At 31.6% G+C, this 25,456-nt stretch overlaps 1 protein-coding gene across 1 annotated transcript in view; it reads right to left on the reverse strand.

Annotated features, from left to right (window-relative positions):
* The window catches only part of LOC143245841 (cell adhesion molecule Dscam1-like), a 57,244-nt gene extending 36,953 nt beyond the window's left edge, over nt 1–20,291 (reverse strand). The window contains exon 1 of the mRNA XM_076492097.1: nt 19,912–20,291. Coding sequence (XP_076348212.1) covers nt 19,912–20,023 — 112 coding nt within the window. The 5' untranslated portion in view covers nt 20,024–20,291. The remainder of the gene's footprint in view (nt 1–19,911) is intronic.
* Between the last annotated feature and the right edge of the window lie 5,165 nt (nt 20,292–25,456).

Here is a 25,456-nt window from a genome sequence, read left to right on the forward strand (position 1 = left end):
CTAATTATCTATTAATAAAACAATACTAATTATCTATTAACAAACAATACTAATTATCTATTAACAAACAATACTAATTATCTATTAATAAAACAATAGTATTTATATATTAATAAAACAATACTAATTATCTATTAATAAAACAATAGTAATAATCTATTAACAAACAATACTAATTATCTATTAATAAAACAATAGTAATTATCTATCAATAAATAATACTAATTATCTATTAATAAAACAATACTAATTATCTATTAACAAACAATACTATTTATCTATTAATAAAACAATACTAATTATCTATTAACAAACAATACTAATTATCTATTAATAAACAATACTAATTATCTATTAACAAACAATACTAATTATCTATTAACAAACAATACTAATTATCTATTAATAAAACAATAGTATTTATATATTAATAAAACAATACTAATTATCTATTAATAAAACAATAGTAATTTTATATTAATAAACAATACTAATTATCTATTAACAAACAATACTAATTATCTATTAATAAAACAATAGTATTTATATATTAATAAAACAATACTAATTATCTATTAATAAAACAATAGTAATTATATATTAATAAACAATACTAATTATCTCTTAACAAACAATACTAATTATCTATTAATAAACAATACTAATTATCTATTAACAAACAATACTAATTATCTATTAACAAATAATACTAATTATCTTTTAATAAAACAATAGTATTTATATATTAATAAAACAATACTAATTATCTATTAATAAAACAATAGTAATTATATATTAATAAACAATACTAATTATCTATTAACAAAACAATACTAATTATCTGTTAACAAACAATACTAATTATCTATTAATAAAACAATAGTATTTATATATTAATAAAACAATACTAATTATCTATTAACAAACAATACTAATTATCTATTAATAAAACAATAGTATTTATATATTAACAAGCAATACTAATTATCTATTAATAAAACAATAGTAATTATCTATTAACAAACAATACTAATTATCTATTAATAAAACAACAGTAATTATCTATTAATAAAACAATACTAATTATCTATTAATAAACAATACTAATTATCTATTAACAAACAATACTAATTATCTATTAATAAAACAATAGTATTTATATATTAATAAAACAATACTAATTATCTATTAATAAAACAATAGTAATTGTATATTAATAAACAATACTAATTATCTATTAACAAACAATACTAATTATCTATTAATAAACAATACTAATTATCTATTAACAAACAATACTAATTATCTATTAACAAATAATACTAATTATCTTTTAATAAAACAATAGTATTTATATATTAATAAAACAATACTAATTATCTCTTAATAAAACAATAGTAATTATATATTAATAAACAATACTAATTATCTATTAACAAACAATACTAATTATCTATTAATAAACAATACTAATTATCTATTAACAAACAATACTAATTATCTATTAACAAATAATACTAATTATCTTTTAATAAAACAATAATATTTATACATTAAATAAAACAATACTAATTATCTATTAATAAAGCAATAGTAATTATATATTAATAAACAATACTAATTATCTATTAACAAAACAATACTAATTATCTGTTAACAAACAATAGTATTTATATATTAATAAAACAATACTAATTATCTATTAACAAAAATACTAATTATCTATTAATAAAACAATAATATTTATATATTAACAAGCAATACTAATTATCTATTAATAAAACAATAGTAATTATCTATTAACAAACAATACTAATTATCTATTAATAAAACAATAGTATTTATATATTAATAAAACAATACTAATTATCTATTAATAAAACAATAGTAATTATATATTAATAAACAATACTAATTATCTATTAACAAACAATACTAATTATCTATTAATAAACAATACTAATTATCTATTAACAAACAATACTAATTATCTATTAACAAATAATACTAATTATCTTTAATAAAACAATAGTATTTATATATTAATAAAACAATACTAATTATCTCTTAATAAAACAATAGTAATTATATATTAATAAACAATACTAATTATCTATTAACAAACAATACTAATTATCTATTAATAAACAATACTAATTATCTATTAACAAACAATACTAATTATCTATTAACAAATAATACTAATTATCTTTTAATAAAACAATAGTATTTATATATTAATAAAACAATACTAATTATCTCTTAATAAAACAATAGTAATTATATATTACTAAACAATACTAATTATCTATTAACAAACAATACTAATTATCTATTAATAAACAATACTAATTATCTATTAACAAACAATACTAATTATCTATTTACAAATAATACTAATTATCTTTTAATAAAACAATAGTAATTATCTATCAATAAAACAATAGTAATTATCTATTAATAAACAATACTAATTATCTATTAATAAAACAATACTAATTATCTATTAACAAACAATACTAATTATCTATTAATAAAACAATACTAATTATCTATTAATAAAACACTACTAATTATCTATTAACAAACAATACTAATTATCTATTAATAAAACAATACTAATTGTCTATTATAAAATTCTGCTCTTAGAAACATTAGAGATTAAATTACTGTGCTTTTTATAAAACTTTAAAAATTGATAAATTGATATTTTAAACATAAAACAGACTTTTCTAAATGTTAGTAAAATGAAAGGTTTGTCATTATTTTAATCGGTGTTTTAAAGTTCGTAAAAATGACTTAATTAGACAAACAGATTTAGGGCTAGAATTATTCAATTCTAAGATACTTGGTTGTCTTCCTGTAAGGTATATTCAACAATAATAATATACTCTGAAAAAAATGACCAAAGTTTCAAATAAATAGATAGATAGATAGTTTTCCTTAACTGATGTGGATCTAAAACAACCTTATACCAAGAAGATTCTTCACATGAATTGGTACATCTAAACAAACAAGACAAAATTATTTTATTTTCAAAACTGATGAAGTGTTTAACTGATGAAGTGTCGAACTGAAGAAGTGTCCAAATGAATTTTTATCAACAATACTTATTATGAAATAAACAGAGAATAAAAAGACTGGAGTATGTATATATTTTGTATAGGGTACAAACCACCAAGTATTTCAATGAAAAGTTTCTTGCTATAACAAACACTATACATCACCAACCTCATAAGCAGACCGCCCCCACAATAGTGAAATACAACATTCCATGTCAGACTAGACCAATTACATAAAGTCTTTACGATAGTCAAGTTTTGTATGTGAAACACAGAACCCACAGTACATTTTAAACTCGACAATCTCTATATTCATTTCAATTCAAAACTAGAATAGCAACGTTAAACTGAGTATATTAATTTACAAGTATCCACAATCCCACCACTTCTGTAACACAGAGGGCTCTTCTTTGACTGATTCCTCTGATTCAAACCGATCTCTTCGTTAGTCTCCAGGCTTGGCATGGCCAGATGGGTTAAGACGTTCGACTCGTAATCTGAGAATCACGGGTTCGAATCACCGTCGCACCAAACAAGCTTGCCATTTCAGCCGTGGGGACGTTATATTGTGTCGGTCAATCCCACTATTCGTTAGTAAAAGAGTAGCCCAAGAGTTGGCAGCGAGTGGTGTTGACTAGCTGTCTTTCATCTATTTGTACGCTGCTAAATTAAGGAACGGCTAGTGCAGATAGCCCTCGTGTAGCTTTGCGCGAAACTCAAAAACAAATAATTTGTATCCATCGGAAACTCCATATAACCTCTTCAAATAATAACAATTATTTTCACATCTCTATCAAATTTCCTATTCATGTAATCTTCGAGATTTCCACGTTTCCTTCTCTTCATATTTGTGTAAGAACACTATCTATAACATTTATTAAAAGATATTCAGTTAGTAACACTATTTATCTATGACACAACCAACTTCATACTAGCTACGTAATGACTCTCTACTTGAGCACTGGGAAAGTTACTTTTGTATAAATGCCAATGTTAACTGTCCTACATCAACTACACCATCCAAAGTATGATTTCTATTCCTTATATGTACGTTGTACTTTGCATTTATAAAACACTGACACTAATTATGATAATTCATTGTTGATAGTTGAAATAATACATCTTACTGTACTAGTGTTTAAAACATACTAATTAATCATTGTTGATAGTTGTAATAATACATCTTACTGTACTAGTGTTTAAAACATAGTAATTAATCATTGTTGATAGTTGTATTAATACATCTTACTGTACTAGTGTTTAAAACATACTAATTAATCATTGTTGATAGTTGTAATAATACATCTTACTGTATTAGTGTTTAAAACATACCAATTAATCATTGTTGATAGGTGTAATAATACATCTTACTGTACTAGTGTTTAAAACATACTAATTAATCATTGTTGATAGTTGTAATAATACATCTTACTCTACTAGTGTTTAAAACATACTAATTAATCATTGTTGATAGTTGTAATAATACATCTTACTGTACTAGTGTTTATAACACACTAATTAATCATTGTTGATAGTTCTAATAATACATCTTACTCTACTAGTATTTAAAACATACTAATTAATCATTCTTGATAGTTGTAATAATACATCTTACTGTACTAGTGTTTAAAACATAGTAATTAATCATTGTTGATAGTTGTAATAATACATCTTACTGTACTAGTGTTTAAAACACACTAATTTATCATTGTTGATAGTTGTAATAATACATCTTACTGTACTAGTGTTTATAACACACTAATTAATCATTGTTGATAGTTGTAATTATACATCTTACTCTACTAGTGTTTAAAACATACTAATTAATCATTGTTGATAGTTGTAATAATACATCTTACTGTACTAGTGTTTAAAACACACTAATTAATCATTGTTGATAGTTGTAATAATACATCTTACTGTACTAGTGTTTAAAACATACTAATTAATCATTGTTGATAGTTGTAATAATACATCTTACTGTACTAGTGTTTAAAACATACTAATTAATCATTGTTGATAGTTGTAATAATACATCTTACTGTATTAGTGTTTAAAACATACCAATTAATCATTGTTGATAGGTGTAATAATACATCTTACTGTACTAGTGTTTAAAACATACTAATTAATCATTGTTGATAGTTGTAATAATACATCTTACTGTACTAGTGTTTAAAACATACTAATTAATCATTGTTGATAGTTGTAATAATACATCTTACTGTACTAGTGTTTAAAACATAGTAATTAATCATTGTTGATAGTTGTAATAATACATCTTACTCTACTAGTGTTTAAAACATACTAATTAATCATTCTTGATAGTTGTAATAATACATTTTACTGTACTAGTGTTTATAACACACTAATTAATCATTGTTGATAGTTGTAATTATACATCTTACTCTACTAGTGTTTAAAACATACTAATTAATCATTGTTGATAGTTGTAATAATACATCTTACTGTACTAGTGTTTAAAACACACTAATTAATCATTGTTGATAGTTGTAATAATACATCTTACTGTACTAGTGTTTAAAACATACTAATTAATCATTGTTGATAGTTGTAATAATACATCTCACTGTACTAGTGTTTAAAACATACTAATTAATCATTGTTGATAGTTGTAATAATACATATTACTCTACTAGTGTTTAAAACACACTAATTAATCATTGTTGATAGTTGTAATAATACATCTTACTGTACTAGTGTTTAAAACACACTAATTAATCATTGTTGATAGTTGTAATAATACATCTTACTGTACTAGTGTTTAAAACATACTAATTAATCATTGTTGATTGTTGTAATAATACATCTTACTGTACTAGTGTTTAAAACACACTAATTAATCATTGTTGATAGTTGTAATAATACATCTTACTGTACTAGTGTTTATAACACACTAATTAATCATTGTTGATAGTTGTAATTATACATCTTACTCTACTAGTGTTTAAAACATACTAATTAATCATTGTTGATAGTTGTAATAATACATCTTACTGTACTAGTGTTTAAAACACACTAATTAATCATTGTTGATAGTTGTAATAATACATCTTACTGTACTAGTGTTTAAAACACACTAATTAATCATTGTTGAGAGTTGTAATAATACATCTTACTGCACCAGTGTTTACAACATACTAATTAATCATTGTTGATAGTTGTAATAATACATCTTACGGCATCAGTGTTTAAAACATACTAATTAATCATTGTTGATAGTTGTTATTATACATCTTACTCTACTAGTGTTTAAAACATAGTAATTAATCATTGTTGATAGTTGTAATAATACATCTTACTGTACTAGTGTTTAAAACACACTAATTAATCATTGTTGATAGTTGTAATAATACATCTTACTGTACTAGTGTTTAAAACATACTAATTAATCATTGTTGATTGTTGTAATAATACATCTTACTGTACTAGTGTTTAAAACACACTAATTAATCATTGTTGATAGTTGTAATAATACATCTTACTGTACTAGTGTTTAAAACACACTAATTAATCATTGTTGATAGTTGTAATAATACATCTTACTGTACTAGTGTTTAAAACATACTAATTAATCATTGTTGATAGTTGTTATTATACATCTTACTCTACTAGTGTTTAAAACATAGTAATTAATCATTGTTGATAGTTGTAATAATACATCTTACTGTACTAGTGTTTAAAACACACTAATTAATCATTGTTGATAGTTGTAATAATACATCTTACTGTACTAGTGTTTAAAACATACTAATTAATCATTGTTGATTGTTGTAATAATACATCTTACTGTACTAGTGTTTAAAACACACTAATTAATCATTGTTGATAGTTGTAATAATACATCTTACTGTACTAGTGTTTAAAACACACTAATTAATCATTGTTGATAGTTGTAATAATACATCTTACTGTACTAGTGTTTAAAACACACTAATTAATCATTGTTGATAGTTGTAATAATACATCTTACTGCACCAGTGTTTAAAACATACTAATTAATCATTGTTGATAGTTGTTATTATACATCTTACTCTACTAGTGTTTAAAATATAGTAATTAATCATTGTTGATAGTTGTAATAATACATCTTACTGTACTAGTGTTTAAAACACACTAATTAATCATTGTTGATAGTTGTAATAATACATCTTACTGTACTAGTGTTTAAAACATACTAATTAATCATTGTTGATTGTTGTAATAATACATCTTACTGTACTAGTGTTTAAAACACACTAATTAATCATTGTTGATAGTTGTTATTATACATCTTACTCTACTAGTGTTTAAAACATAGTAATTAATCATTGTTGATAGTTGTAATAATACATCTTACTGTACTAGTGTTTAAAACATACTAATTAATCATTGTTGATTGTTGTAATAATACATCTTACTGTACTAGTGTTTAAAACACACTAATTAATCATTGTTGATAGTTGTAATAATACATCTTACTGTACTAGTGTTTAAAACACACTAATTAATCATTGTTGATAGTTGTAATAATACATCTTACTGTACTAGTGTTTAAAATACACTAATTAATCATTGTTGATAGTTGTAATAATACATCTTACTCTACTAATGTTTAAAACATAGTAATTAATCATTGTTGATAGTTGTAATAATACATCTTACTGTACTAGTGTTTAAAACACACTAATTAATCATTGTTGATAGTTGTAATAATACATCTTACTCTACTAGTGTTTAAAACATACTAATTAATCATTGTTGATTGTTGTAATAATACATCTTACTGTACTAGTGTTTAAAACACACTATTTAATCATTGTTGATAGTTGTAATAATACATCTTACTGTACTAGTGTTTAAAACATACTAATTAATCATTGTTGATAGTTGTTATTATACATCTTACTCTACTAGTGTTTAAAACATAGTAATTAATCATTGTTGATAGTTGTAATAATACATCTTACTGTACTAGTGTTTAAAACATAGTAATTAATCATTGTTGATTGTTGTAATAATACATCTTACTGTACTAGTGTTTAAAACATACTAATTAATCATTGTTGATAGTTGTAATAATACATCTTACTGTACTAGTGTTTAAAACACACTAATTAATCATTGTTGATAGTTGTAATAATACATCTTACTGTACTAGTGTTTAAAACACACTAATTAATCATTGTTGATAGTTGTAATAATACATCTTACTGTACTAGTGTTTAAAACACACTAATTAATCATTGTTGATAGTTGTAATAATACATCTTACGCTACTAGTGTTTAAAACATACTAATTAATCATTGTTGATTGTTGTAATAATACATCTTACTGTACTAGTGTTTAAAATACACTAATTAATCATTGTTGATAGTTGTAATAATACATCTTACTGTACTAGTGTTTAAAATACACTAATTAATCATTGTTGATAGTTGTAATAATACATCTTACTCTACTAGTGTTTAAAACATAGTAATTAATCATTGTTGATAGTTGTAATAATACATCTTACTGTACTAGTGTTTAAAACACACTAATTAATCATTGTTGATTGTTGTTATAATACATCTTACTGTACTAGTGGTTAAAACATACTAATTAATCATTGTTGATAGTTGTAATAATACATCTTACTGTACTAGTGTTTAAAACACACTAATTAATCATTGTTGATAGTTGTAATAATACATCTTACTGTACTAGTGTTTATAACACACTAATTAATCATTGTTGATAGTTGTAATTATACATCTTACTCTACTAGTGTTTAAAACACACTAATCAATCATGGTTGATAGTTGTAATAACACATCCCTCTGTACTAGTGTTTAAAACACACTAATTAATCATTGTTGATAGTTGTAATAATACATCTTACTGTACTAGTGTTTAAAACACACTAATTAATCATTGTTGATAGTTGTAATAATACACATAATTTTACAACCGTTTAAAATGTATTAATTCTATCTGTTTTTATTGGTTTTTAGATGTGACATTATCGAACTAGTTCTTCGAAAACTGTTGTGTTTACGATACAACATTTTTATCTGATCGTCTGTTTTTACGTTGGTTGTACCCTAATTCAACAGTCTTCGAGATACAGTTACGACAGAAAGTATTCGTACCCCTGCATCGTGAGTAGTTTTTTCCTCATAACTTAAAAAGTATCATGATAAGGGTAATGAAAATATAGTATTTTATAAATATTATACTAACATATGTTTACATAAATTTTTATGTAAGTTAAACGACAAATAAACTGTTTATTAACAAATAACCAAACATAGGAGGGGCAGAAAGTGTTCGTTCGTTTACTTTAATGGTCAGTTGTGTAGCTTTTCAGGTGAATTACTTGGCGCAGTCTCTTCTCATAGCCCTCCATGATTGTTTGACAGTACTCGACTGGTATTTTCTTCCATTCTTCTTCACAGAAGCCTCCAACTCTTGCAAGTTTTTCGGATGACGATGATGAACCCTGGTCTTCAACTCATGCCAAACGTTTTCATTGGGTTGAGATCGGGTGACTGCGATGGCCATTCCAGAACGCTTATATGGTACTCTGCAATAAGGATTACACATATTTCGATGAGTGCTTAGGGTCATTGTCGTGCTGGAAGATCCAACGACGCCCAAGCCGCAAGTTCCGAGCATCATTGTTGATATAAGTTCCTAATATATCAACGTGCTCTTCTTTTTTCATGATTACGTTAACACGGTGAAGGCTGCCTACACCAGAAGAGCTGAAGGAACCCCATAACATGATTGAACCACCTCCGTATTTAACTGTAGGGACGGTGTTCTTTGGAAGATTTTGTTCCGCCTTCTTACGGAAAATATAGCAAACATCATTATGGCCGAAAAGCTCGATTTTAGTCTCATCTGACCAAAGAATACTCTTCCAATAGGTAAAGGGTTTATTTACATGCTTTTCTGCATACCTCAATCGTGCTTCTAAATGAATAGGCTTTAAATATGGAGTTCTGCGAGGTCGACATGCTTTGAACCGAGAAGAGCGTAACATGTTCGTAACCGTAGAGGTGCTTACTTCAACCCCAGTTACCCTTACCAGTTTCTGTATGTTATTACGTGTTAAACGAGGGTTCCTACTAACTTCTCTGAGAACCTTCCTTCTGGTTCTCTCTGGAATTTTAGTGGGGAGTCCGGAGCGAGGAAGGTTAGCAGTTGATCCTGTAAGCTTAAACTTGGCAATTATGTTTTGATCAGTAGATTTTGGCACATTAAGTTGTGTAGCAATACTGGAAAGAGACATACGAGACTTGTAGTTTACAATAATTCGGTTTTTTAAATCACTGGACAGTTGTTTCCTGTTCGCCATGATGACCAAGCTGATAAAGACGGAGATGGCGCTAAATTGCCGGAAGTACATTTTTTGCTCGCTAAATTCCAATAATTATGAACCCAATGTCTAGTTCTGGAATGGTATAATGTAGTTTATTTGCCAAACTAAACAAACTTTTTACGGGAATATCAGTCTTTTCATACGTTCTGAACTGTACGAACACTTTCTGTTCCTCCTGTTTTTGGTTATTTGTTTATAAACAGTTTATTTGTCATGTAACTTACATAACAATTTATGTAGATGTGTGTTAATATAATATTTATAATATATTATACTTTTATTAGTCTAATCGTGATACTTCTTAAGTTATGAGTAAAAAACCACTCGGGACGCAGGGGTACAAACACTTTCTGTCGTAACTGTACGACAATCATATGATATATAGTCATCCGTACGTTGGTTAAATCCTAATTCAACAGTCTCCCAGATTCTATAAGGACGCTATATATGATCATATACTAACTTAACGTGACGTGATTTCTTGACAAATACAAACTTTATTACTTGAACCTTAATTATTTGTTATATCGTTATCATTGTGAATAATTTTATGGACGAAGTTCTGTTACATGAGGTGAAAATTCAGTATGTGTGTTTTCTTACAGCAAAGCCACATCAGACTATCTACTGAGTTTACCGAGGAGAATCGAACCCCTGATTGTAAATCCATAGACTTACCGCTGTACCAGCAGGAGACTGAAAATTCACGTTACAACACTTTACTTTTCTCTTCGAAGAGATAAAACTCAGCCAGAGTGGTTAGGCGTGTAGAGACTTAACCATATTGACAGCCAACCCTAATCGTCACTGGAACAGTCAGGTCTACGATAATTTAAGCTTTGCGTGCTGTATCAAATCGATCAGCTTGGCACATAAAAGTTTTTAATAAATTTTATGAATAATTTTTTTTTCAATCATCTAAAAGATGTCGCTTTTTACTGTAACATTTTTATGTTAATGTATTTTTTATGAGCTTCAAATCGCCACGTTCGAGTGGGAACAAAACAGTTCTTTGTTCCACAGTTGCTTCACTGTATACTTAATTTGTCGTCGTTATTGGCTTCCATCCTTTGATCGCTCGAGACTCCCAGTGTTCTCGTGCGTTAATTAAAGAATCTAATCAGAAACAGTAGCCGGAAATGAGGCTTTTGCTCTGTCTCGTGCATTAGAAAGTACGTACTATAATTTCCTTTCGGCTCCAGACAACAACCAAATATAAGAAAAACTAGTCGAATCAGTAGAAACAAAGATGGAATTATGAACACTAGTATTCAATACATACTACAAATGTATGTTTATTAATTTATTTGAATAAATGCACGCGCCTGAAAAATGATTTGCGTTAACTTTAGTTTTTGTGACCTACGTTATCGATTGGATATCTATTACAACACAGGAAAACGTGTTAAACACTTTGACATATCATCAACTACACAAATCTTAGAGATGTTTATTTTTAGAGGAGAATTTTTGGCTCAAAAATTGTTAAAAATCAAGTAGGATAAGTTAAACAGCTGAAGGTAGGCAGATGATCCAGTTAAATGAAAGACCACACGAAATAATAAAAAACTATCATTTGATACATTTAAAAAAACCAACAAGAGAACGTAAGAAACAAGAAACGTTTCTGTCCAACGGTGCTATAAAGCAGACACTTTTGGTTAAATGTTTGTGTTTTTATTTAAGTAGCTTTGGATAAAGTTTCGCTAAATCTTACGTTAGTTAGAAAAACATTTAACACATAAGAAAGATATTGAAATATATTAAAAGTAAATCGAAGCAACAATAATATAAACTAAAACATAAACAGAAAAGTACTGAAATACATTACAAATAAAGTAGTGGAATACATTACAACTAAAGCAGTGGAATACATTACAACTAAAGCAGTAGAATACATTACAAGTAAAGCAGTGGAATACATTACAAATAAAGTAGTGGAATACATTACAAATAATGCAGTAGAATACATTACAAACAAAGTAATGGATCAAGAAGTTTTACAGATCAGTGTATAAAATACATCTCAGAACGGCTGGTATGGGTATTAATACTTTAATTGATAAACAGATAATAACGTTTTGACCTTCCTAGGTCATCTTCAGGTTGAGAAAGAAAAAGTTTGCAAGTGACTCGTATCCGTTTGTACTCTCGTTCCCAAGACATGTGCCCAGCAACGGTCAGTTGCAAACTCTCTCTTTGTTAACCTGGAGATAAGATGACCTAGGAAGGTCGAAACGTTATTATCTGTTTATCAACAAAAGTGTTAACACCAACAGCAGCCGTTCTGAGATGCATTTTTATTTCACGTGGGTTTCTCGTAATCAAAATTACTGTATAATATGACGTATCACTCGTGCTACACCAAGTTAAGACGACTTATGTTTCAGAATTTTCGCGCACATTATACAAAGGTCTCCAACTGGTTACTGACAGACTTTACTCTCATTCTTATGTTGCATCCATGAAAATAAAACCACGATCTTCACTCTTCCTACAAGGTTCGTAAACCACGTACTGCTTATTTAACAGTCTCAACATACTGACCATAGAGCCATACTGTTTGTTTAACAGTCTGAACATACTGACCACTAGGCCATACTGTTTGTTTAGTACTCTAAACATACTGACCACAGGGCCATACTGTTTGTTTAACAGTTTGAACATACTGACCACTGGGCCATATTGTTTGTTTAACAGTTTGAACATACTGACCACAGGGCCATACTGTTTGTTTAACAGTCTGAACATACTGACCACTGGGCCATACTGTTTGTTTAGAACTCTAAACATACTGACCACAGGGCCATACTGTTTGTTTAACAGTCTGAACATACTAACCACAGGGCCATGCTGTTTGTTTAACAGTCTGAACATACTAACCACTGGGCCATACTGTTTGTTTAACAGATTGAACATACTGACCACAGGGACATACTGTTTGTTTAACAGTCTGAACATACTAACCACAGAGCCATGCTGTTTGTTTAACAGTCTGAACATACTAACCACTGGGCCATACTGTTTGTTTAACAGATTGAACATACTGACCACTGGGCCATACTGTTTGTTTAACAGTCTGAACATACTAACCTCTGGGCCATACTGTTTGTTTAACAGTCTGAACATACTATCCACTGGGCCATACTGTTTGTTTAACAGTCTGAACATACTGACCACTGGCCATACTGCTTGTTTAACAGTCTGAACATACTGACCACTGGCCATACAGTTTGTTTATCAGTCTGAACATACTAACCACTGGGTCATACTGTTTGTTTAACAGTCTGAACATACTGACCACTGGGCCATACTGTTTGTTTAACAGTTTTAACATACTAACCACTGGGCCTTACTGTTTGTTTAGTAATCTAAACACACTGACCACTGGGCCATACAGTTTGTTTAACAGTTTGAACATACTAACCACTGGGCCATACTGTTTATTAAGTAGTCTAAATATACTGACCACTGGTCCATACTGTTTGTTTACCAGTCTGAACATACTAACCACTGGGCCATACTGTTTGTTTAGTAATCTAAACACACTGACCACTGGGCCATACAGTTTGTTTAACAGTCTGAACATACTAACCACTGGGCCATACTGTTTGTTTAACAGTCTGAACATACTGACCACTGGCCATACTGTTTGTTTAATAGTCTGAACATACTAACCACTGGGCCATACAGTTTGTTTAACAGTTTGAGCATTCTAACCACTGGGCCTTACTGTTTGTTTAACAATCGGAACATACTGACCACTGGGCCATACTGTTTGTTTAACAGTCTGAACATACTGACCACTGGACCATACTGTTTGTTTAACAGTCTGAACATACTGACCACTAGACCATACTGCTTGTTTAGTAATCTAAACATACTGACCACTGGGCCATACTGTTTGTTTAACAGTCTGAACATACTGACCACTAGACCATACTGCTTGTTTAGTAATCTAAACATACTGACCACTGGGCCATACTGTTTGTTTAACAGTCTGAACATACTGATCACTGGGCCATACTGTTTGTTTAACAGTTTGAACATTCTAACCACTGGGCCATACTGTTTGTTTAACAATCGGAACATACTGATCACTGGGTCATACTGTTTGTTTAGTAGTTTGAACATACTAACCACTGGGTCATACTGTTTGTTTAGTAGTTTGAACATGCTAACCACTGGGCCATACTGTTTGTTTAACAGTCTGAACATTCTAACCACTGAGCCATACTGTATGTTTAGCAGTCTGAACATACTGACCATTGGTCATACCTGATTCTTTATTATTGATCTTGATTCAGTTTTATTTTAATTTTTGAAATAAAACAGTTCACGGTTTTATGTTGATAGAATTATTTCTTGTAAATTTATTTTCTATTATATATTTATATATATTGTATTAATTCGGTAGTTGCGTTTTATTAATTTATATATACGACATTATATATGTCACTTGTACATTCTCATTAACAAGGGTTAACACGAAGTGACATGCTTAATTCTTCAAGGAACGTGTGGAACAAACATATATATGTCACTTGTACATCCTCAGTAACAAGGGTTAATACGAAGTGACATGATTAATTATTCAAGGAACGTATGGAACAAACATATATATGTCACTTGTACATCCTCAGTAACAAGGGTTAACACGAAGTGACATGCTTAATTCTTCAAGGAACGTGTGGAACAAACATATATATGTCACTTGTACATCCTCAGTAACAAGGGTTAATACGAAGTAACATGCTTAATTATTCAAGGAACGTGTGGAACAAACATAATCACGTGTAACGTGTAACCTTTACACCTTCAATAAAACACTTACAGTCTGTACTAAACGTGCAAGATCTTTAACCATATTCACCCCTCAACGCTAGGCCTCATCTTAAATACCCCTAAACAGCTATTTCAGGAAAATCATTACAAGTTAAAGTTAAGTATTATAGATTAAACGTCAAAGCTCATGATTCAATTGTATTTAATCAAAGATACTGTGTAACAATGGGTAGAGTTGAAGCCAGAAGAAAGCTCATCTTGATATCCATTCATCATGCCTAACCCTTATTCAATTAGCCACACAGTTCTGGGATAAATAAGCCTGATTATCGCAGGAGTTGTTGACATGTTTTAGAAACATCAGATCTGGGAAACAACGGTTCTTATATCGAGTTGCACTATGGAAATAACGAAACTGAAACCATGTTGTTTATAACAAAAACATAGAGAAATAATGAGAGATTATCCTTCATCTTGTCGTATAATTTATATTTCAAGAACGTTCATGGTTAATTTTAATTCAAAGATATAGATATAATAATTACACTATTTTGTTTGTTCTAAACACTTGCGATAACACCATTTTTCTAAATTATATCGGTTATTTCCTAAAAAATACCAAGCGAAACGTTCATCTAGTAGGCAAAACGTCACTTCAAGGATAACGGTGTTACTATCTATACTCAAGAAGCATTGTTGTGTGTACTGTAACCATAACCAATATTGATCTGTACACTACAACAGTATTGTTGTGTGTACTGTAACCATAACCAGTATTGATCTGTACACTACAACAGTGTTGTTGGGTGTACTGTAACCATAACCAATATTGATCTGTATACTACAACAGTATTGTTGTATGTACTGTAACCATAACCAGTATTGATCTGTATACTACAACAGTATTGTTGTATGTACCGTAACCATAACCAGTATTGATCTGTATACTACAACAGTATTGTTGTGTGTACTATAACCATAACCAGTATTGATCTGTATACTACAACAGTATTGTTGTGTGTACTGTAACAGTATCAAGTATTGTTATGTGTTCTACTACAGTATTGTTAGGTGTACTGTAACAGTATCAAGTATTGTTATATTTTCTACTACAGTACTGTTATGTGTACTGTAACAGTAACCAGTATTGTTCTGTGTACTATGACAGTATTGTTGTGTGTACTGTAACAGTAACCAGTATTGTTCTGTGTACTATGACAGTATTGTTGTGTGTACTGTAAAAGTATCAAGTATTGTTATGTGTTCTACTACAGTATTGTTATGTGTACTGTAACAGTATCAAGTATTGTTCTGTGTACTACGACAGTATTGTTGTGTGTACTGTAACAGTAACAACTATTGTTCTGTGTACTATGACAGTATTGTTGTGTGTACTGTAACCATAACCAGTATTGAACTGTACACTACAACAGTATTGTTGTGTGTACTGTAACCATAACCAGTATTGATCAGTATACTACAACAGTATTGTTGTGTGTACTGTAACCATAACAAGTATTGATCAGTATACTACAACAGTATTATTGTGTGTACTGTAACCATAACAAGTATTGATCAGTATACTACAACAGTATTGTTGTGTGTACTGTAACCATAACCAGTATTGATCTGTATACTACAACAGTATTGTTGTGTGTACTGTAACCATAACCAATATTAATCAGTATACTACAACAGTATTGTTGTGTGTACTGTAACCATAACCAGTATTGATCAGTATACTACAACAGTATTGTTGTGTGTACTATAACCATAACCAGTATTGATCTGTATACTACAACAGTATTGTTGTGTGTACTGTAACAGTATCAAGTATTGTTATGTGTTCTACTACAGTACTGTTATGTGTACTGTAACAGTATCAAGTATTGTTATGTGTTCTACTACAGTACTGTTATGTGTACTGTAACATTATCAAGTATTGTTATGTGTTCTACTACAGTATTGTTACGTGTACTGTAACAGTATCAAGTATTGTTATGTGTTCTACTACAGTACTGTTATGTGTACTGTAACATAATCAAGTATTGTTATGTGTTCTACTACAGTATTGTTATGTGTACTGTAACACTATCAAATATTGTATTGTGTTCTACTACAGTACTGTTATGTGAACTGTAACAGTATCAAGTATTGTTATGTGTTCTACTACAGTACTGTTATGTGTACTGTAACAGTATCAAGTATTGTTCTGTGTACTATGACAGTATTATTGTGTGTACTGTAACAGTATCAAGTATTGTTCTGTGTACTATGACAGTATTATTGTGTGTACTGTAACAGTATCAAGTATTGTTATGTGTTCTACTACAGTACTGTTATGTGTTCTTCTACAGTACTGTTATGTGTACTGTAACAGTATCAAGTATTATTATGTGTTCTGCTACAGTACTGTTATGTGTACTGTAACAGTATCAAGTATTGTTATGTGTTCTACTACAGTACTGTTATGTATACTGTAACAGTATCAAGTATTGTTATGTGTTCTACTACAGTATTGTTATGTGTACTGTAACAGTATCAAGTATTGTTATGTGTTCTACTACAGTACTGTTATGTGTACTGTAACAGTATCAAGTATTGTTGTGTGTTCTACTACAGTACTGTTGTGTGTACTGTAACAGTAACCAGTATTGTTCTGTGTACTACGACAGTATTGTTGTGTGTACTGTAACATTATCAAGTATTGTTATGTGTTCTACTACAGTACTGTTATGTGTTCTACTACAGTACTGTTATGTGTACTGTAACAGTATCATGTATTGTTATGTGTTCTACTACAGTACTGTTATGTGTACTGTAACAGTATCAAGTATTGTTATGTGTTCTACTACAGTACTGTTGTGTGTACTGTAACAGTAACCAGTATTGTTCTGTGTACTACGACAGTATTGTTGTGTGTACTGTAACCATAACCAGTATTGATCAGTACACTACAACAGTATTGTTGTGTGTACTGTAACCATAACCAATATTGATCAGTATACTACAACAGTATTGTTGTGTGTACTGTAACCATAACCAGTATTGATCTGTATACTACAACAGTATTATTGTGTGTACTGTAACAGTATCAAGTATTGTTATGTGTTCTACTACAGTATTGTTATGTGTACTGTAACAGTATCAAGTATTGTTATGTGTTCTACTACAGTATTGTTATGTGTACTGTAACAGTATCAAGTATTGTTATGTGTTCTACTACAGTACTGTTATGTGTACTGTAACATTATCAAGTATTGTTATGTGTTCTACTACAGTATTGTTAGGTGTACTGTAACAGTAACCAGTATTGTTCTGTGTACTACGACAGTATTGTTGTGTGTACTGTAACAGTATCAAGTATTGTTATGTGTTCTACTACAGTACTGTTATGTGTACTGTAACAGTATCAAGTATTGTTATGTGTACTGTAACAGTATCAAGTATTGTTATGTGTACTGTAACAGTATCAAGTATTGTTATGTGTTCTACTACAGTACTGTTATGTGTACTGTAACAGTATCAAGTATTGTTATGTGTTCTACTACAGTACTGTTGTGTGTACTGTAACAGTAACCAGTATTGTTCTGTGTACTACGACAGTATTGTTGTGTGTACTGTAACCATAACCAGTATTGTTCTGTGTACTATGACAGTATTGTTGTGTGTACTGTAACAGTAACCAATATTGTTCTGTGTACTATGACAATATTGTTGTGTGTACTGTAACAGTATCAAGTATTGTTATGTGTTCTACTACAGTATTGTTATGTGTACTGTAACAGTATCAAGTATTTTTATATTTTCTACTACAGTACTGTTATGTGTATTGTAACAGTAACCAGTATTGTTCTGTGTACTACGACAGTATTGTTATGTGTACTGTAACAGTATCAAGTATTGTTATATTTTCTACTACAGTACTGTTATGTGTACTGTAACAGTAACCAGTATTGTTCTGTGTACTATGACAGTATTGTTGTGTGTACTGTAACAGTAACAAATATTGTTCTGTGTACTACGACAGTATTGTTGTGTGTACTGTAACAGTAACCAGTATTGTTCTGTGTACTATGACAGTATTGTTGTGTGTACTGTAACAGTAACCAGTATTGTTCTGTGTACTATGACAGTGTTGTTGTGTGTACTGTAACCATAACCAGTATTGTTCTGTGTACTATGACAGTATTGTTGTGTGTACTGTAACAGTAACCAGTATTGTTCTGTGTACTACGACAGTATTGTTGTGTGTACTGTAACAGTGACAAATATTGTTCTGTGTACTACGACAGTATTGTTGTGTGTACTGTAACAGTAACCAGTATTGTTCTGTGTACTATGACAGTATTGTTGTGTGTACTGTAACAGTAACCAGTATTGTTCTGTGTACTATGACAGTGTTGTTGTGTGTACTGTAACCATAACCAGTATTGTTCTGTGTACTATGACAGTATTGTTGTGTGTACTGTAACAGTAACCAGTATTGTTCTGTGTACTACGACAGTATTGTTGTGTGTACTGTAACAGTAAACAGTATTGTTGTGCGATCTTTAGTGTATTGTAGAAAGACTTTTATCCGACGTGCTTCGAGCTGAGATAAGTGTGTATTCTAATTCCGTACAGTTATAAATTCGAGCAAGTATGTTGACTGTAACTGGTTTACGAAGTGTCTGGAACATTAGGTGGCCTACCTGTAACCAAGAAGATAAAACCAAACTGCAGGGCAGGACGGTTAAAGATGAACCAGATGTTTCCAAGAAGGCCCCACAATTTCTTACACTTCACTCCATTATTTTCTTTCATTTTTTTTTCTTTGACCTCAGTCCATGTAGAATGAAGTTGGTAACTCCAATGTCTTTACTACGATGTCAACACTATTTGTATTGGGCCTCAAATAACAGAATTCTTACAAAACCAAAAAGCCATTGTTCATGTCAGCAGGTAAGTTCATGTATTTTCTTTTTTTAGACCCGTATTACGTCTATAGTTACATTTAAGTATTCCTCACGAACGTTCACACACGAATTCGTGCTCCAGAAACAGCAGAGAATTAATGCAGTGCCTGGTGACTTCGTTCAGAGCCGCGGTGTGTACTGGTTTTCTATCCGGCAGCTAACTACTCACCTGTCAAATGATGGCGCCACTGTCTAATCGTTATTATTATTCTGAAGAGAAATATTTCGCAGCGATAAATAGAACTTGTTTACATAGAGAGAAAAATACGCGTGATTTATTTCTACAAACACTCACTATACTGGTTGTTTTTAAGTTAACCACAAAACTACACAATAGATTAGCTGTACTGAACACAGGTATCAAAACCCACTTTTAACGGTTTAAGTTCATCGTTGTGCTACTAGGGGGTACACGATCGTATTTTTATAATTAAACTTATTCCACTACTTAATGCGAGTTATTAAAGTAAGTTAAAGCCAACTTCTGTGTGGTGTTAGTAAAACGAGTAGTTCAATAGAAAATGATTGACCAATGAAAACAGAGCAATTCAAGACACGTTTCCTCCCTCTTATCACAAAACTATTAACAGTCTTTTGATAGAACTAAATTGAGAGGCAGAAGATGATATATTTAAGCCACTCTCTTTTATTAAGTTAAATGTGTTTGTTTTCATATATTCCCCTTTTGTATGAGTGGATGTTAAAAAGAATATGTATATATGTGGATAATTTAAACATTATATAAAACAATTAAATTGGTTTAACAGTTAAAGACGACTACCTTATATGGTATTAATATTAGTTAAAGAGAACTACGTCATACAATATTAATGTTAGTTAAATAGAACTACGTCATACAATATTAATGTTAGTTAAAGAGAACTACGTCATACAATATTAATTAACGTTAGTTAGGTAATGAACAGTTTAGGGAACACCACGTTAGCTAGGTAATGAACAGTTTAGGGAACACCACGTCAGTTAGGTAATGAACAGTTTAGGGAACACCACGTCAGTTAGGTAATGAAGAGTTTAGGGAACACCACGTTAGTTAGGTAATGAACAGTTTAGGGAACACCACGTTAGTTAGGTAATGAACAGTTTAGGGAACACCACGTCAGTTAGGTAATGAAGAGTTTAGGGAACACCACGTCAGTTAGGTAATGAACAGTTTAGGGAACACCACGTTAGTTAGGTAATGAACAGTTTAGGGAACACCACGTCAGTTAGGTAATGAACAGTTTAGGAACACCACGTCAGTTAGGTAATGAACAGTTTAGGGAACACCACGTTAGTTGGGTAATGAATAGTTTAGGGAACACCACGTCAGTTAGGTAATGAAGAGTTTAGGGAACACCACGTCAGTTAGGTAATGAACAGTTTAGGGAACACCACGTTAGTTAGGTAATGAAGAGTTTAGGGAACACCACGTTAGTTAGGTAATGAAGAGTTTAGGGAACACCACGTCAGTTAGGTAATGAACAGTTTAGGGAACACCACGTCAGTTAGGTAATGAAGAGTTTAGGGAACACCACGTTAGTTAGGTAATGAAGAGTTTAGGGAACACCACGTTAGTTAGGTAATGAACAGTTTAGGGAACACCACGTCAGTTAGGTACTGAACAGTTTAGGGAACACCACGTTAGTTAGGTAATGAAGAGTTTAGGGAACACCACGTTAGTTAGGTAATGAAGAGTTTAGGGAACACCACGTTAGTTAGGTAATGAAGAGTTTAGGGAACACCACGTCAGTTAGGTAATGAAGAGTTTAGGGAACACCACGTCAGTTAGGTACTGAACAGTTTAGGGAACACCACGTCAGTTGGGTAATGAAGAGTTTAGGGAACACCACGTCAGTTAGGTAATGAAGAGTTTAGGGAACACCACGTTAGTTAGGTAATGAACAGTTTAGGGAACACCACGTTAGTTAGGTACTGAACAGTTTAGGGAACACCACGTCAGTTGGGTAATGAACAGTTTAGGGAACACCACGTTAGTTAGGTAATGAAGAGTTTAGGGAACACCACGTCAGTTAGGTAATGAACAGTTTAGGGAACACCACGTCAGTTAGGTAATGAACAGTTTAGGGAACACCACGTTAGTTAGGTAATGAAGAGTTTAGGAACACCACGTTAGTTAGGTAATGAAGAGTTTAGGGAACACCACGTTAGTTAGGTAATGAAGAGTTTAGGGAACACCACGTTAGTTAGGTACTGAACAGTTTAGGGAACACCACGTCAGTTAGGTACTGAACAGTTTAGGGAACACCACGTTAGTTAGGTAATGAAGAGTTTAGGGAACACCACGTTAGTTAGGTAATGAACAGTTTAGGGAACACCACGTTAGTTAGGTAATGAACAGTTTAGGGAACACCACGTCAGTTAGGTAATGAACAGTTTAGGGAACACCACGTCAGTTGGGTAATGAACAGTTTAGGGAACACCACGTCAATTAGGTAATGAACAGTTTAGGGAACACCACGTTAGTTAGGTAATGAACAGTTTAGGGAACACCACGTTAGTTAGGTAATGAACAGTTTAGGGGAACACCACGTTAGTTAGGTAATGAAGAGTTTAGGGAACACCACGTTAGTTAGGTAATGAAGAGTTTAGGGAACACCACGTTAGTTAGGTAATGAAGAGTTTAGGGAACACCACGTTAGTTAGGTACTGAACAGTTTAGGGAACACCACGTCAGTTAGGTAATGAACAGTTTAGGGAACACCACGTTAGTTAGGTAATGAAGAGTTTAGGGAACACCACGTTAGTTAGGTAATGAAGAGTTTAGGGAACACCACGTTAGTTAGGTAATGAAGAGTTTAGGGAACACCACGTCAGTTAGGTAATGAAGAGTTTAGGGAACACCACGTCAGTTAGGTAATGAAGAGTTTAGGAAACACCACGTTAGTTAGGTAATGAACAGTTTAGGGAACACTACGTTAGTTAGGTAATGAACAGTTTAGGGAACACCACGTCAGTTAGGTAATGAACAGTTTAGGGAACACCATGTTAGTTAGGTAATGAACAGTTTAGGGAACACCACGTTAGTTAGGTAATGAACAGTTTAGGGAACACCACGTTAGTTAGGTAATGAACAGTTTAGGGAACACCACGTCAGTTAGGTAATGAACAGTTTAGGGAACACCACGTCAGTTAGGTAATGAAGAGTTTAGGGAACACCACGTTAGTTAGGTAATGAACAGTTTAGGGAACACCACGTCAGTTAGGTAATGAACAGTTTAGGGAACACCACGTCAGTTAGGTAATGAAGAGTTTAGGGAACACCACGTTAGTTAGGTAATGAACAGTTTAGGGAACACCACGTTAGTTAGGTAATGAACAGTTTAGGGAACACCACGTCAGTTAGGTAATGAAGAGTTTAGGGAACACCACGTTAGTTAGGTAATGAACAGTTTAGGGAACACCACGTTAGTTAGGTAATGAACAGTTTAGGGAACACCACGTCAGTTAGGTAATGAACAGTTTAGGGAACACCACGTTAGTTAGGTAATGAACAGTTTAGGGAACACCACGTCAGTTAGGTAATGAACAGTTTAGGGAACACCACGTTAGTTAGGTAATGAACAGTTTAGGGAACACCACGTCAGTTAGGTAATGTAGAGTTTAGGGAACACCACGTTAGTTAGGTAATGAAGAGTTTAGGGAACACCACGTTAGTTAGGTAATGAACAGTTTAGGGAACACCACGTTAGTTAGGTAATGAACAGTTTAGGGAACACCACGTCAGTTAGGTAATGAACAGTTTAGGGAACACCACGTTAGTTAGGTAATGAACAGTTTAGGGAACACCACGTTAGTTAGGTAATGAAGAGTTTAGGGAACACCACGTCAGTTAGGTACTGCACAGTTTAGGGAACACCACGTCAGTTGGGTAATGAACAGTTTAGGGAACACCACGTTAGTTAGGTAATGAAGAGTTTAGGGAACACCACGTTAGTTAGGTAATGAAGAGTTTAGGGAACACCACGTCAGTTAGGTAATGAAGAGTTTAGGGAACACCACGTCAGTTAGGTACTGAACAGTTTAGGGAACACCACGTTAGTTGGGTAATGAAGAGTTTAGGGAACACCACGTTAGTTAGGTAATGAAGAGTTTAGGGAACACCACGTCAGTTAGGTAATGAAGAGTTTAGGGAACACCACGTTAGTTAGGTAATGAACAGTTTAGGGAACACCACGTTAGTTAGGTACTGAACAGTTTAGGGAACACCACGTCAGTTGGGTAATGAACAGTTTAGGAAACACCACGTTAGTTAGGTAATGAAGAGTTTAGGGAACACCACGTCAGTTAGGTAATGAACAGTTTAGGGAACACCACGTCAGTTAGGTAATGAACAGTTTAGGGAACACCACGTTAGTTAGGTAATGAACAGTTTAGGGAACACCACGTTAGTTAGGTAATAAACAGTTTAGGGAACACCACGTTAGTTAGGTAATGAAGAGTTTAGGGAACACCACGTTAGTTAGGTAATGAAGAGTTTAGGGAACACCACGTTAGTTAGGTAATGAAGAGTTTAGGGAACACCACGTTAGTTAGGTACTGAACAGTTTAGGGAACACCACGTCAGTTAGGTAATGAACAGTTTAGGGAACACCACGTTAGTTAGGTAATGAAGAGTTTAGGGAACACCACGTTAGTTAGGTAATGAAGAGTTTAGGGAACACCACGTTAGTTAGGTAATGAAGAGTTTAGGGAACACCACGTCAGTTAGGTAATGAAGAGTTTAGGGAACACCACGTTAGTTAGGTAATGAACAGTTTAGGGAACACCACGTTAGTTAGGTAATGAAGAGTTTAGGGAACACCACGTCAGTTAGGTAATGAACAGTTTAGGGAACACCACGTTAGTTAGGTAATGAACAGTTTAGGGAACACCACGTTAGTTAGGTAATGAACAGTTTAGGGAACACCACGTTAGTTAGGTAATGAACAGTTTAGGGAACACCACGTCAGTTAGGTAATGAACAGTTTAGGGAACACCACGTCAGTTAGGTAATGAACAGTTTAGGGAACACCACGTCAGTTAGGTAATGAAGAGTTTAGGGAACACCACGTTAGTTAGGTAATGAACAGTTTAGGGAACACCACGTCAGTTAGGTAATGAACAGTTTAGGGAACACCACGTTAGTTAGGTAATGAACAGTTTAGGGAACACCACGTTAGTTAGGTAATGAAGAGTTTAGGGAACACCACGTCAGTTAGGTAATGAAGAGTTTAGGGAACACCACGTTAGTTAGGTAATGAACAGTTTAGGGAACACCACG

Source organism: Tachypleus tridentatus, chromosome 3 (assembly GCF_004210375.1).
Source record: "Tachypleus tridentatus isolate NWPU-2018 chromosome 3, ASM421037v1, whole genome shotgun sequence".
Classification (NCBI taxonomy): Eukaryota; Metazoa; Arthropoda; class Merostomata; order Xiphosura; family Limulidae; genus Tachypleus; species Tachypleus tridentatus.